At 40.8% G+C, this 13,644-nt stretch overlaps 2 protein-coding genes across 8 annotated transcripts in view; both read right to left on the bottom strand.

The window, feature by feature from the left end:
• DDX17 (DEAD-box helicase 17) overlaps positions 1–543 on the bottom strand; it is an 18,467-nt gene extending 17,924 nt beyond the window's left edge. Inside the window, exon 1 of the mRNA XM_027879417.1 lies at positions 187–543. Coding sequence (XP_027735218.1) covers positions 187–230 — 44 coding nt within the window. The 5' untranslated portion in view covers positions 231–543. The remainder of the gene's footprint in view (positions 1–186) is intronic.
• A 2,118-nt stretch (positions 544–2,661) lies between these two features.
• Positions 2,662–13,644, bottom strand: part of DMC1 (DNA meiotic recombinase 1) — a 30,215-nt gene continuing 19,232 nt past the window's right edge. For 4 of the 7 annotated variants that reach the window (XM_027879420.1, XM_027879423.1, XM_027879419.1 and 1 more), the window contains 13 exons: positions 13,010–13,097; positions 12,332–12,376; positions 9,966–10,112; positions 9,594–9,676; positions 8,928–8,980; positions 8,002–8,043; positions 6,733–6,805; positions 6,074–6,165; positions 5,481–5,554; positions 5,270–5,384; positions 4,419–4,479; positions 3,755–3,871; positions 2,662–3,276 (listed from right to left, as the gene is read on the bottom strand). In XM_027879420.1, the coding sequence (XP_027735221.1) occupies positions 3,207–3,276; positions 3,755–3,871; positions 4,419–4,479; positions 5,270–5,384; positions 5,481–5,554; positions 6,074–6,165; positions 6,733–6,805; positions 8,002–8,043; positions 8,928–8,980; positions 9,594–9,676; positions 9,966–10,112; positions 12,332–12,376; positions 13,010–13,066 (1,029 nt within the window). In that variant the 5' untranslated portion in view covers positions 13,067–13,097 and the 3' untranslated portion in view covers positions 2,662–3,206. Of the gene's footprint in view, positions 3,277–3,754; positions 3,872–4,418; positions 4,480–5,269; positions 5,385–5,480; positions 5,555–6,073; positions 6,166–6,732; positions 6,806–8,001; positions 8,044–8,927; positions 8,981–9,593; positions 9,677–9,965; positions 10,113–12,331; positions 12,377–13,009; positions 13,101–13,644 lie in introns of all 7 variants that reach the window. The other 3 variants (XM_027879426.1, XM_027879421.1, XM_027879425.1) reach the window with 1 other exon arrangement.

Below are 13,644 nucleotides of genomic sequence, written 5' to 3'. Positions count from 1 at the left end.
CTCCCCCCACCCCCACACGAGAATACATGGGGGAAATTCCCCAAAAATGGGATTTTCGCTCTCCCAAACCCGCTACTACAGCGCACGCCCCCCTCTCCGGCCTTCCCCCTTCCCCGGGCCCCCAGCGCGGTGGTTCAGCTCCCCCCATCGCCTCCCGGCCGTGACGAACCACCCCCCCCCCCTTACCCGCCGCGGTCTCGGTCGCGGCCCCGGTCCCCGAAGCCTCTCATCGCCCCCGGAGGGGTGGGCGAGAGGCAGCGGAACGCCGGCCGTGGGGACGGCGAGGGGCTGGGGGTACGGGGAGAGGGTCCAGCCAGGGGCGGCTGCGCCTCGGAGGACTCGCTTTGCGCCACCTCGCCTCTTTGGTGGGACACAAAAGGAGAAGAGGTGGTCAGTGGGTCCGAGACCCGCTGGGCTTCAGCGGCCGGGACGGCGGGGCTCTCGGTCGGCTCCAGGGCCCGGGCGGTGTGGAGACACAAGCGTCTTCTTCCTCCGCGCTCCCGGCACAAAATGGCCGCCGCCGCCCCGGCCCGCTCCGCTTACGCTACGGGCGGCGCAGCGCTGCGCAAACCGCGGCGCCCCGGGACGCCTATGCCTATTCACGGAACGCAGCTACGCACAAAGCGCGCGCGGCGAAGCACCGCCCCGCGCGGCAGCGGGCGGGCTGCGAAAGGTGCGTGGGGTTCTTTGCTTAGAGCCGGCGCCCCGCGTGAGGAAGGCGGGCGGGAGAAGGAGAGAAACGCTGTTCCCCAAAGTCTGCTGCGCGAAGAGCGCGCCCCGCAACGCCTTCGGCTCGGCGGGCAAAACCCGGGCCGGGGCGTACGTTACGTAAGCGAACGGCGTACGCAAGGTGCGTAACTGAGGCCGGCGTAGGGCGGGAAGAGCCCGTGCGCTCGGCGTAACATTCTTTGGCGGAGCGCGCAGGCAGAGCCAGAGGGCTACGCTGATTGCGCAGCGGGTTTCAAGAATACGACCCGTCGCCTACGCGCCCGCGGGCCCCGGGGAGGTGGCGGCGGAGCTGGGCATACAATGGCGGAACAATAACGGGGCGAGGGGTGGCGGGGCAGGAGCGGCCCCTCGGGCCTCCGTGGCGTCTCCGGCGGGTCTAGATTTTTCCATATTAGATTAGTAGGGGGATTTTGGCGCGGCGCTGGGGCAGGAGCAAAGTGACAGCGGCCATGATGTTTGGTGTCGCCAGAGCACCAGTAGGCCGGGACAGAACTCCCCAGATCAACCTCGCCCAATGAAAGAATAATCCATGAGGCGATTACGTGGCACAGGCCATAAATTCTTTCGTGCCGTGCATGTGCTACGGCCAAGGGGCAGGTCAGCGTGTCCCGGCAGCAGGGGCCGTGTCGAGTGAATGATGGGATCCCACCAGACCCAGCCCTGGCCCAAACCACGGCGGCACTATCACTGGTGCTTTCTGGGCCGTCAGGTTATTAAAAACCGGGTATATTGGCAGAAGAGAAAGCGAGTCCCCTTTAGTTCCAGACCCTTGAATAAAAGTAACAACCTTGAACGGCACACAAATTACTGTCTTAGTTTTATGTGCTGTAAGTTTATACATATGGCACGTATGAGGAAACAACGAGCAATCTTGGTGCCTAAAATAAAGTATTGGAAGAAACTTGGGCCTTTCTAGGTGGGAGGGAGTCAAGTGACACTGCACGCTCCCACTGACACCTGGTACTTGGCCACTGGATACGAATGCCTGGTGTGGGACTGACACATGCAAAGGACTAGACATTGCATTAAATGACAGTAGCTGATCCATTCCTGGCTCTCCCAGATCAGCCAGCCTCCCTGTCTTTGTCTCTCAAGACTTTTCTCCACTGTGAAAAATAGTGCTTTACCTCAAGAAGAATACCACCTCTCTGTAAAGAAAGCACTTAAGGAAGGCAAGCCCTCTAGGTCTTTCAGAAGGAAAAGCCTGGCTATGGTGTCAGGCTGCTCTTGGATGAGTTTCTGGTCATCACTGCCTTTTTACTTCATGTTATTGTATAGGCCTTTGTTAATCTAAATGAACAAATTCTTGTGCCAGTGAGGACAAGCTCCATGACCAAAGTTAGACCGTTCTCATTACCAGAGGACAAAGTAAGACCTTCCCTTATAGATATAAATACATAAATTGTTTAGTTTATTTTTAAAAAAGCCATTCCATGAACATCAGAGGTATTGCAAACTGAATTATTATTTTGTCCCCCAATGCCTCGTTTCTCTCTTTATTCCCAGCTTCTTTTGTCTTCCATGACCTACATCTGTGGCTAGTTTGGAGCTGTGTTCCCTCAGCAAACTGAATCCTAAATGCCTTTCCCTTGGTGTAAGCAACAGTGCCAGCCTCCCTCTCTCCTATGTAGCCACTGGAATTGTTTTATTCCTTTTAATAATGATGATGATAACAATAATTCATAGCAATTTTTAGTATTCTTCCTTCTGTTAGAAGAATGACAAGCAAATTACGTAAAGTTTGTTCCTTTAGAAAGCTAGACAAAAGGTTTAAAATGTTGGGATGCACCCGGATTATTTCTCTCATGAAAGATCAATGGGATTATTGAGAGGAGGGTTTAATTCAAAGCACCCAAACATAATCAGATCTCTGTTCTAAGTCAGTCTTTATTTTTAACTTTAATAAGAACAGTTTTAAAACATTCTCTTCAAAAAGTAAAAAATGCTAAATAAAAATGTAAGCATTATCCAGTCAAGATAAAAATGCCTAAGAACATATTTTCAAAATTACTTGTTCTTCTACAGTACATGAGAGTCCATCAAGTTCTTGGGCTGTTGCTCCTCCCACTGCCTTTTCCATCTATTTATGGTAATTTCATAACTGAGTTTATTCCAATTCTTCATTTCGCTCCATTAAATTCTACCACTTAGACATTCTCTTTGAAATAAACTAAGAATAGAGTATATTTAATCTCATGTGAAAGAACAGCTTTGATTTTCACAAAACATGGGAAAGGGACTCTGAGAACAATTCACAAGCTTATTTCTTGAATCTTTGTCTACTGAAAGTTCAATTGAAAAACATAGACCTTAAATGAACCAAATTCAGTAAAACTGAACTGTACAGAGTTCATCCCAATGTTCTCCCAAAATATCTCAAGTAGTTCCCAAAAGCTAGAATGCAGCCAGGCAGTTGGTGGCCATGCACAAATCTTCATCCCAACTTGCCCAGCAGTACATTTACACTGGTTTTTTACCTATTCTTTGGCATCCCCAATCCCTCCTGTGGTTATTGCAAACGTAGCTTCATTTTCAGGCATCTCAGGGCTGGAGGGGAAAAAAAAACAACCAAGAAACATGTGGGTTCCTCCATGTTAAATGCAGTTGTGAAACAGTCCCCAAAATGTTGCAGGTGTAAGTGACCTGGAATACTTCAGTGCCTTTATACCTATGTGAAAACGTGGTCAATATCATCAAGATCAGAAAATGTGAAATTGTTGTGTCAGGAAAACTTAGTAATTCAACAGCTCTGGAGTTTTCCTGCCGAGGGAGCACCAGTCTTACCAAAATACTGCATGGTCTTCTTTAAGAGCCGAGCATCTTAGTAGGATTAATGAGGAAAGATCACGTAATTTAATGTATGCAATATGCAAGACAACTTTAATTAGTTGTTTAATTTGTTAATTACTTTGTCCTTTCAGGTTTTCTCCCAACTTACCATGCAGAAAGTTTCAGTACCTTGAACTCTGTCACCTTGTGGTTGCTCGTAACGCAGGACCCTTGCTGTGAGGGAAAGGTCATTTACCTGTCATATATCTTTGCAATACGCAGCTCCCCTCTCCCTTTCCTCAAACTGATCCTGGTAGTCGAAGCATGAGCAAGGATGTGGCCCCCAATGGGCTTTTTTGGGTCTGCCTGAAAACTTGAATTAGCAAGAAAATGGTGGTGATTCACTGTGCAAATTCCAGAGGTTAATACTGTGATTAACTGTCAGGCAAGGCCTATTCAACTCAGTAATGAATGATGAATAGGTCAATACATTAAAAAAATACTTTAACACACTTGCCTCAAGATAGGATGTTCAAATGGTCAATGCTGGCATCATTTGCCTCTCATTAAATTCAAGAGACTCAAGAAATGCACAATTTAAACATCATATATTAGCTTCTCCTAAGGAAAATGGGATGCTTTTTCAATACTTTTTGTAGCTTGTTCTCTTCATTCAAGTCACAGTGAAATCATACCATCATACCAGGCAGCAGATAAACATGAAAAATAGTCATTACATAAACTGAGAGAAACTGAGAGGTGTCATCCATGAACGATTCCTCATACCACAGGAACCAATAAACAATCTGAACCTTCATTTCAGTGCCACTTGCTAGATATAATCTCACTTCTTATCTCTGTTAAATATGTATTACAAAATAGAAGAAATTTTCTTAAAAGAGAGAGAAAAATTCTCTTACGTCATAGTTGCTCCTGGGTCAGCAGTCATCTGGTTGGTCACAAACACAGCCACGTTATATTCTGTAATGGAAAACAATGCAAAGAGGGTAGATTATATCCAATTAGAATTAGAAAATATTCTCCCATCCACGGTAAAAGCAGGGCTGCTGCTGAAGCACTTCAAATTTCAAATGAACGAGCAGCAAATATTTTTTATGGCTGATAGCTGCAGTTAAGCAGGAGTCAGCCTGAATTTGCTCCTGCATGGCTTCAGCTGTAATACACCAAAAACAAGCACTTTTCAGAATTCCAGTGAACAAGTCTTCCTCGGTTCCCATCTTCTCTTGGCACCCTGCCCTCAGCACCCTCTCCCTCCCTTTCTCTGTTTGCCTTTTCTTTTTTTTTTTTTTTTACTGCACGGAAAAAAAGCATTTACTCATTCCTCATCAACATTTCTGAGACATTCCAAAGAGAAGAAACTCTGTTCATCCTGTCATCATCCCTCAGAGCATTGCAAAGTCCTGGGAAAGCGGCAATGGGCACGGCTTTTTTATCTCTCTGTGCCTTCATCCTTTTTTCTATTCTTCGTGTTTCTTTTGTATTTAGACTGTAGAAATTTGAGGAAGACAATTTGTCTTACTGGATATTTGTCCAGATTGACAACCTATTCTCTCATTTAGGACTTGACAATATTTCTAGAAAAACTGTAAGGGCTGAAAAGTTCTAAAGTTTTCTCAGTCTGTCATCTTGAATTAATATATTTTCAGTTTGATCTTTTTGGTAACAGACAGAGGTGTAAAGTGAGGAAAGATTCCTGGGCCAGTACCTGATTGATACTACCCCTGCACTACTAGGTGGTTGTGCTACCAACCTTCTGATATTTTTTGGAGCCTTGACAGCATCTGAGCTAGTTTCTGTTGTCGTTCGGCCAACTCTCCACGACCACTGAAATCCACACGGAAAAGTGCCATTATGGAGTCAATGATCTGCATTGCAATTATGCTAGATAAGTAAATACAGTGGAAGAAAATAGGAAAACTTATTCTGAAACAGTAAGCATACAAAACCAAAAAGTCTTGTACCAATAGCTTGAAGATACCAGCTTCCTCATGGAACTTGGCTGCTACATAGTCAAGCAATTCCATCTGATGTTCACCTGGTGGGAGGTAGAGTTGCCAAGTGAAATTAGGACCAGAAAGAGCTCTGAAGGAACAAAGGCGTGAATTTTAAAATTCTTCTTTAAATGTTTACACTGTTTATAGTTTCACTGCCAGCATTTTTACATCCAGTGCCCAGTAACTATCTACAATACCCAACAGTGCCTGTGCTTCTGCAGGCTCCAGTTTCCACTTGCCCATCTCACAACACTTCTTTGTGAAAAGCTTCACGATGAAACTATGCAAGAAGACAACTTTTTTTCTCGTGTTAAGAACTGAAAAGCAATATAAACATTCCAACTTAATGTTGAATTAAATGACACACAGAAATTGTTTTAATCATAATATTCATGTTTATATAGCACTCTCAAAGTAAAAGTCCCATTTAAAACTTTCTTAAGTTTTAAAGCAGTGTCTTGTGACAGAGTATGTTGGAGCTGTCGATAAACTGAGAATATTAAAACGGGTACCTTGGAGAAAAAACTTAAATATCATGCCAGTTGCAATACTGTTCTTACTAGTATATGCACGTGCGTACAGCACATTGTCAAGCACTGCCTCGTGGTCAACACTGAAGCGATCGGCAATGTCACGAAGACGGTCTGGTCGGCTGACATTAGTCAGAGTTAAGGATTTCTCTTTGTACAAACCATGCCCTGAAAATAATAAAACTCCATTCCAAAACAGAATTAGGGGCAGGACAGGGGGGGAAAGAAGAATACTTATTTTGATCCTAGAGAAGACTGACTTTTTCTCTTAATGCTGTCCCACATTCCCTAGGCATGTGGATATCTGTGCTCTAGGAATTTAGCTGTGAGCAAAACCTGTTTATACACAGTCTATCGCAGATGTGAAGTGTTAAAAATAGTGTTTAGTACTTAGATAAATTTATCTTAACAGAAAAGCTGCTATCTCCTCTAGGAGGCCTATTAGATCTCCAAAAACACCCAAAACGAAATCTGAATCCTAACACTAATTTTTCTAGGTTGAGTTACATGAAATGACAGAGGAAAAAGTCAATTCCTTGTGGGCCACTACACACTGTGCTCTTCAGGATTTCTGTGCCAGTCATAATGTTTTACATATATGAAGGTATCAGGAAACTCCTGCTTCCATATAATAAAATGAACTGTCTTTCAGTTTATCATACCTGTAGCTTTAACAGTCAAAAAGATACAAAGTGTTTTCAGTATCAATGAAGATAATCTTCCCACCTGTGTAGCCATTTGGTCCCGGGAGCTGAGCTGTCACTGCAGAGAGTCATAGCAGATCAACATGAAAAACTGGGAAAAATACTTTTTTGCTTCATCTATTATTATTTTTTAAAATAAAATACAACTGCTTATTCATATCACAAAGAAACATCAGTTTTAATCGATGTGGAAATCAGAAGTATCTCAAGTCTTCCTGCCATCTTGAGTATAAACTCAAGCCCCTTTTCTCGAGTGGAGATCAGATGAGATTTAATAAACAGTGCCAAAACTGTGTTTTACTGAGTACCATAAGTAAATCTGTATATTTTAAGAATATTATTAGTAAGTTCTTATACACAATGCATCATCTTAATCCTCTGCCCAAATTAATTGTATTGTTTTAGTAGGGTTTTTTCCAGCTGTAACTCATTTGATCAAAAATTCTTTGGATATGAATTTTTCCTGATACATGAATAGTTACTGATTGTGGATTTAATCTCTTTGAAGTGAATAAGCTAAAATATTCAATCCAGTTGTAATCATTCATGCAAAAGGGTATGACTCTGCTGGCCATTAGACTGTACTAACCAGAAGAGGCCTTATTTTTCCAGAACATGCTATATTTCACTATACAATGTAGGGTTTATTTAGGGTTTATTGCCTACCCAGTGTCTGGTAATTCCAGCAGCATTAGTAGTTATATTAGTTATTGTTTACTACTCTTTACACATCAAGAGGTATCTCTGGGAAATCAGAGTCCTGCTGTATTTGGCTCTGCCCGAATACCGTAACCGCCTAAGTATTTGTTTATCCAGTTACTGACAGCCAGTAGTATCCCCTCGGTGCCCTTTCAGAATGTCATATTCAGCAAAACCTCGGGAAACCAGGAAAGTAAAGGAGATACTGAGATAGAATCTTTGCCTTTGCCCTTTTGTAAGCAATGCCCTCCATCTACATGTGACCCATATTTATGGTCTGCTTTTCCAGATGGTGTGTTATACTGGTTTATCTAAGGCAGTCTATTATCATCTCTCTCCTTGTGGCAAAATTTACATGGGTGTGAGCAGTATTAAAAAATAATCATTTATATGACTTCTCTACTCAAACACAGCTAATGGAGGTAAGAGTCACCAAGGTCTGTTACACTTTATTTCTAGACATCCAAGATCCTGAGTTGTCTCTATGTGTTTAATTCTGATATAGAGGTAAAGAATGGATTCACTGAGAAGAAACATCTCAAGTATTACACCTACCACAAAGAGTGTGAGATAGCTGGGTTTTGCCTGTCCGAAACTCTGTTAAATAAACAAAAGGAAAAAAAAAAAAAAAAAGTCAGGGTCTCTTTTTCCAAGTTTGCCAGATTCAGGCATTACTGCAGTTAGAAATACTCTTACTTACAAAACTCACCTCTATATTTTTAAGTCATTTAACCTCAATTTATAAATCATATTCTGTGCAGGAGAAATGCGTCACATGAAAACCAAAATCTGAAATGCTCTAATTTGATCGCACTTGATTGCTAAGGTCATTTATTCCCTTGTGTGTAGAAGTTAAAACCACATGGCACCTGTGGAAAAGTGTTAACTGAGGATGGGTGGGGTAAGAAATGGTTGATTCTGTTGACCTGGGACAGTTTCATTTTCAGTAAAATGATCAAGGAGAAGCTTACCATCTCACTACATCAAATTTTGTTAATCTCCAGTTTGTCTTTTGTAAAGGGAAGAGTACTGTGTTTTATGAACTCTTGTTGTTGTTGAAGTGTTAAGCACAAACTAATCAAGTGTACTATAATAGTAGCTTAATTGTAATTTCAGAATCTTACATGCAATACAATGTACACTAAATGTGCATACCTTTTGTGGCAGTTGTGTTACTGGAAAGGGACATTTTGCATCAGAACTTTGACACCATAGTAATGGTGTTAACAATGATATATTTTACTGAATCAGCATGTACCAAGTCTAATGATTGCTGAGCTCAAACTTAGTCTGAAAGCAAATGAAGAGGGAAAATGAGAAAACACTAAAAGAAGTGGATTCTTTCTTCTTGCACTTGTGCAGGTCCTCATCTTTGTGAGTACCATGTGATAAATTTGAAGTAATCAATTTTTTATGAATTAAAATATAAATTAAGTTTCAGTTCTTTGTTCAGTAATACTCATTTAATGTGGTTCTCTCACCTCCAAAGGCCTCAGTGATTGCCATGCTTTCAATCCCACCACCCAGAAGTTTACTGGAGAAAGGGAGAGGATTATGATACAGTTAAACCCACAGGATCAGAAGAGGAAAGTAAAAAAAGAGACATTTTTGCTGCTTTAAGAAAAGTAATTTCTGCCCTAAAGCCCCTCACTCGGTGCATTAAGTGCAGGGCACTAAATGATCCCTGATTCATAAAGAATTAACTCTGTCTTCACCTCTCTTTTTACGTGCAGGAGAAAGATCTATAGAAATTACAACTGGGAAGAAAGAAGAGAAAAAATAACATTTGAAAAAATAACATTCCATAAAAATATCTCAAGGGAAGTCCTGAACACTTGTAATTTTGACCTGAGACCTGCAGGTTTTTTTGACTAAGTAAAAAAAATGATGATACATTCATGATTTTTGGATGCAAACTCTGGATGTTTATTTACAGTGACTGTACAAAGTTCAGTTTCCCTCAGAAAAGGAGTTTGCTTTGTTGATTACTGATGCAGGAATCTTTGCCAGCACTAGCTCCAAATGGAAGGGGACCTACTTGTCCTAGCTGAGTATTTATTCCCTTATATTTCAGTGTCTCATTAAGGACAATAAATATAATCATTGGAAATATTTGGGTGAAGGAGGGATTTTAGAGATAAGCTTACTCAAATTCCTGGCTGCCAGTAGAAATATGAAATACCATCTTCCGTTTTTCACTGTACTCAAAGGCAGTCAGGAAGCCTGGCTCCTAAGGAAGACCAGAGACAACATGAGAGGTTTACTTTAGCTTTATCCTGAAGTTAAAGTGCAATATCCTACATAAATATCTTCTCTCCACTCTAGCCTCATTCACATGGGTTAGGTATGAAAAACACTATCTGGCTGTTGTGGAGTATAAACTATTATCCCTTTAGAGTAACAAACAGAGTAATTTTCAAAATTACCTTAATGATGTGGTGGAAAATCTGTTAAGAGAAACGTTGCACAGCATTTTGGAGAGGCCAGCATAGGTTTACACTCTCACGAAAGTGACTTACAATAAGCTTGTTTGCAGCTTCTTTAATCTTGTCCACTTTGGCCTCTGAAAGCCCTTTTACATTGCACAGTGCACGTCTTGTGGTCATCTGGATTCCTTTGATTGTGCAGATCCCAACTGACTTCAGCTTTTTAATATCTGCTACGTTCTGTAAAGAAATTTCCCTTCTGTGAGTACTCAGGCAGTTAACAACTTCGAAACATATTTTGCTATACATTCATATGCATGCATGTTTTCACCAAGAAATAAATAAACAGATTTACACAGTAAACTCTTCATTGTGTAGTTTGTGACACCAACAAAAGAAAATTTTGAGTATGATTGGTGTGAGGGATCATGGCGCAGAGAGCAGCTCCTGGTGGTTTTGAGAGAAACGTGTCCGGGTCCAGTTGTATTTCTTGTCCCTGTTCAGTGTCAGTTTTTCTAGATCCAAGCTGGTAGTGAAAAAACAGTATGGATCATTACAAATAGCATGGAGCCCATCCTAGGAAACTGCATAACACTCAAGTCTGTCCTTGGTCCCTTAGCACAGATAATCCGTAAACCGTATAATCTGAGGGTGAATAGTTGTGAGCCGATACACAAGGATCATCGGGATCTGAGTCTAACTGCTGTGCTGGTTTGGCATGTTCACAGTTATGTCCAGTTTAAAACACATGTATCTCCAGATCTGACTGATAGTTTGGGATGGAACGAGCTACTAGAGTTTTTCATAAATTGGGAACAGCACGACTTCAGACAGCACCCTACTGATACATTTTGCCTCCTCTCATCTCATTTTATGATGTTGACATTACTGGGAATTTAAAAGCACAAACAGTCTACTCACAAAAAACCATACTATGTGAAAGGTGTGGGATAATACATCAATTTACCATTTCCAGACAAGATTTTGCTTTGAAAAAAAATGATGAACTGGACATATCATCTATTTATCTAGAGTGTGTGAGTGCATAGAGCATAAGAAGGGAAGGGGTTGTGTGAGAAATTAGTCATGTTCATTTGGGAGCTTATTTCTCATCCTGTGGTATATGTATGACACTCAGCAAAGGCTGAGGGGTCACAGCATCTTAATTCCTACCAAACACCTTTGATCATCGAACCACAACCTCAGCTGTGCTATTCTGACTGTTTGTGGCCACACTGTCAGATCTAGTAAGTATTTTTCTCTCTGCTCCTCAGAAAAAAAAATCTAAATCCACAAAAATCATTTCTTCAAGTAAATTAATTTAGCAGATATGGGTCATCACATGTTCACACAAAGCTTTTAACTGGCACAGCTGAGAACAAAACCTTCCCCTGGGGTGTGGGAATAACCACTTGGAGGAAAGAAAAAAATGAAAAGGAGCAGAATAGCCCTATTAAACAAGAAAACAGCCTAAGTCCTTATTCTTTATTTTCAAGGTCTTTCATACATTTAAATAATTCTGTGAATGCTGTGCCTTATTTAATACCGACAGGCTAGTACAGCTCCCTTCCAGCTCAGGTTAGCCTCTTTGATCAACTTGTTAAATTTTTAATGCAATAATTTGTGTATTTTTCCTGGATTGCCCCATAGTTAGAGCTCCCAATCATGTGATCTTTCTTCAGAACTCTAAAACTGCCAATAAAAAAAGTTGTCAACAATTACACTGCTGACATGCTCAGCCCAGTAGCTACAGTGCTGACTAATGATGACTCATTGTGTCTATGTCCTTCCCATCTGTATCTGCCTGTAGTCATTTAAATTAGAGTTAAATCTTATGTTACTTCAGGCAAATCCAACCTTGTATTCTGCTCCTGTAACTGAATATAATAGGATTCCAATCCATGAGCCAGACTCCTAGATAAACATATAATAATAGTGATTCAAATAAATAGGTGATGTTTATGTGATAATGATGATAACAACGATAGGAATTCATATTTGATGAAGAAAACTAAGCACTTATTGCTCTAGCTACTAATATTTTCCTCACTCCTACTCTACCCCCTTCACCAGCATGCTGAAAATAGTATAGCAACAATTGTCACACTGTAATCTCACAGGCACCAAAAATGCAGGAGTAATTACAAAGATTGGCAGGAACAGGAAATAATCTATCACACAGTTTTCAAATAAATTAGCAAGCAGTTGGTTTTTCAAGAGTGCTAGGTGCTAAATACTTTGAGTGTCTTGCCACTTTATTTAGGAATCTGATGTGCATGAGATTTTCTAAAAATTTGTCTTATCACCAGAGGCAAAATTTGTCTCCACATGAATGAGTTAGAATGTATTGCAAGGAGGAACTTCAGCTATTTGCATCAATGTGCATACAGTTTTGGAAACAACCTTACAACATCTTTACATACACAACTCTATGTGGTCAAGTGATTGCTAATACTTACAATTCCATGCTTCTGTAGCAGGTCAATATCCTGAAAAAAGGATTCCTAAAAAAATAGCAGGAAAAAAAATAGATTTTGCTTTTTCTTGTTATTTTCTTGTTATTACGTGTATCTCATTATGTGTCTGTTTCAAATTTGTAAACATTTATTGATTTTCCCCAATAATACTTAACTTCTTGGGCAACTGAAATAAGCAAAGCCATAGTGAGCCAAAAAGGCCTTAACATTTCCTATCACCTTCTCCATAAAGTGTAACTTCACAGGCAATTAATCTTCCGCTGTGCTAATAAAACCTGTGTTATCATCATCGTCGTCTGGGGCTTTTCTGCCACGGTTTCTTAGTCTTTTCATGCTACGACCATTCCTCGGAAGCATAAAATTAACTGATAGTTCCCTTCCATTTAATGTAGAAGCACAAAATATAAAGAAATAATGATAACCCCATTAAAAATTGTGCATAGCTTTTGAAGGGTTAACGAAGAGTACTTGAAGAGCCAGGTTGTACAGGGACTAAGAGAATGAGATTTTTTTGGTAATAGATTGGAGTAAAATTTTAAACGCATTGAACTCCCTGATGGTCTTTGGGGATCTCCTGTCTCTCCGCTGATTTCTTAACACTATTAAATTACTTTCAAACAACGTTTGCTGCTCATATTTTCCAACTAGCCTTAAATTTACCTCATCATCCTGGTATCCTGGTTCTTCTTGAACTACTTGATCCTCCATGGCCTTCATTGTGAAAGAGCAGGCAATGAAGTATTGATCACTGCTGGGAAATGCAAACAAAGACAGTACTGGGGAGGCAATAAATGAGTAAATGACTGTAAAAGGACTTTTAAGAATTCCTTGAACTGCAGAAACTTGTCAGTATGTCATCATATATGGATTTAAACTTAGATTCTGCTTCCAACTCTTCATTATGTGATATACCAGACCAAAAGGAGAAAATCTACTGCTGTACTCCAAGATGAACCAGTTTGGCTAGAAAGGGGCTTCGTGGGTATTAGGAAAAGAGATCTCATTCCTGTGTGAGAATCTTGGGTCAGAGACAAGTTTTTGGAGATGGGAACACTTAAAATGATTTATCATTATTGGAATTTATTCTGGTAAGAATGCTAAAGGCAGTCTGTATTTTTATAGCAAAAGTCAGCATAGTTACAGACAGAATAGTTAACGGAAAAGCTATGCAACAGCTCAGCTTCCCCATCTTTATGTGAAAGAAAACCCACAAAACAGTGCTACTGAGAAGGCTACAACTCCTTAGTGATATATCTTGAGAGCAGACTATTAAAGTTGTATTTGTTTTGAAGTTC

This window comes from Empidonax traillii, unplaced genomic scaffold, assembly GCF_003031625.1.
Source record: "Empidonax traillii isolate 1590-97213 ecotype Southwest subspecies unplaced genomic scaffold, ASM303162v1 scaffold55:size2822071, whole genome shotgun sequence".
In the NCBI taxonomy this organism is placed as follows: Eukaryota; Metazoa; Chordata; class Aves; order Passeriformes; family Tyrannidae; genus Empidonax; species Empidonax traillii.
This window is presented reverse-complemented; position numbering and strand designations above follow the sequence as displayed.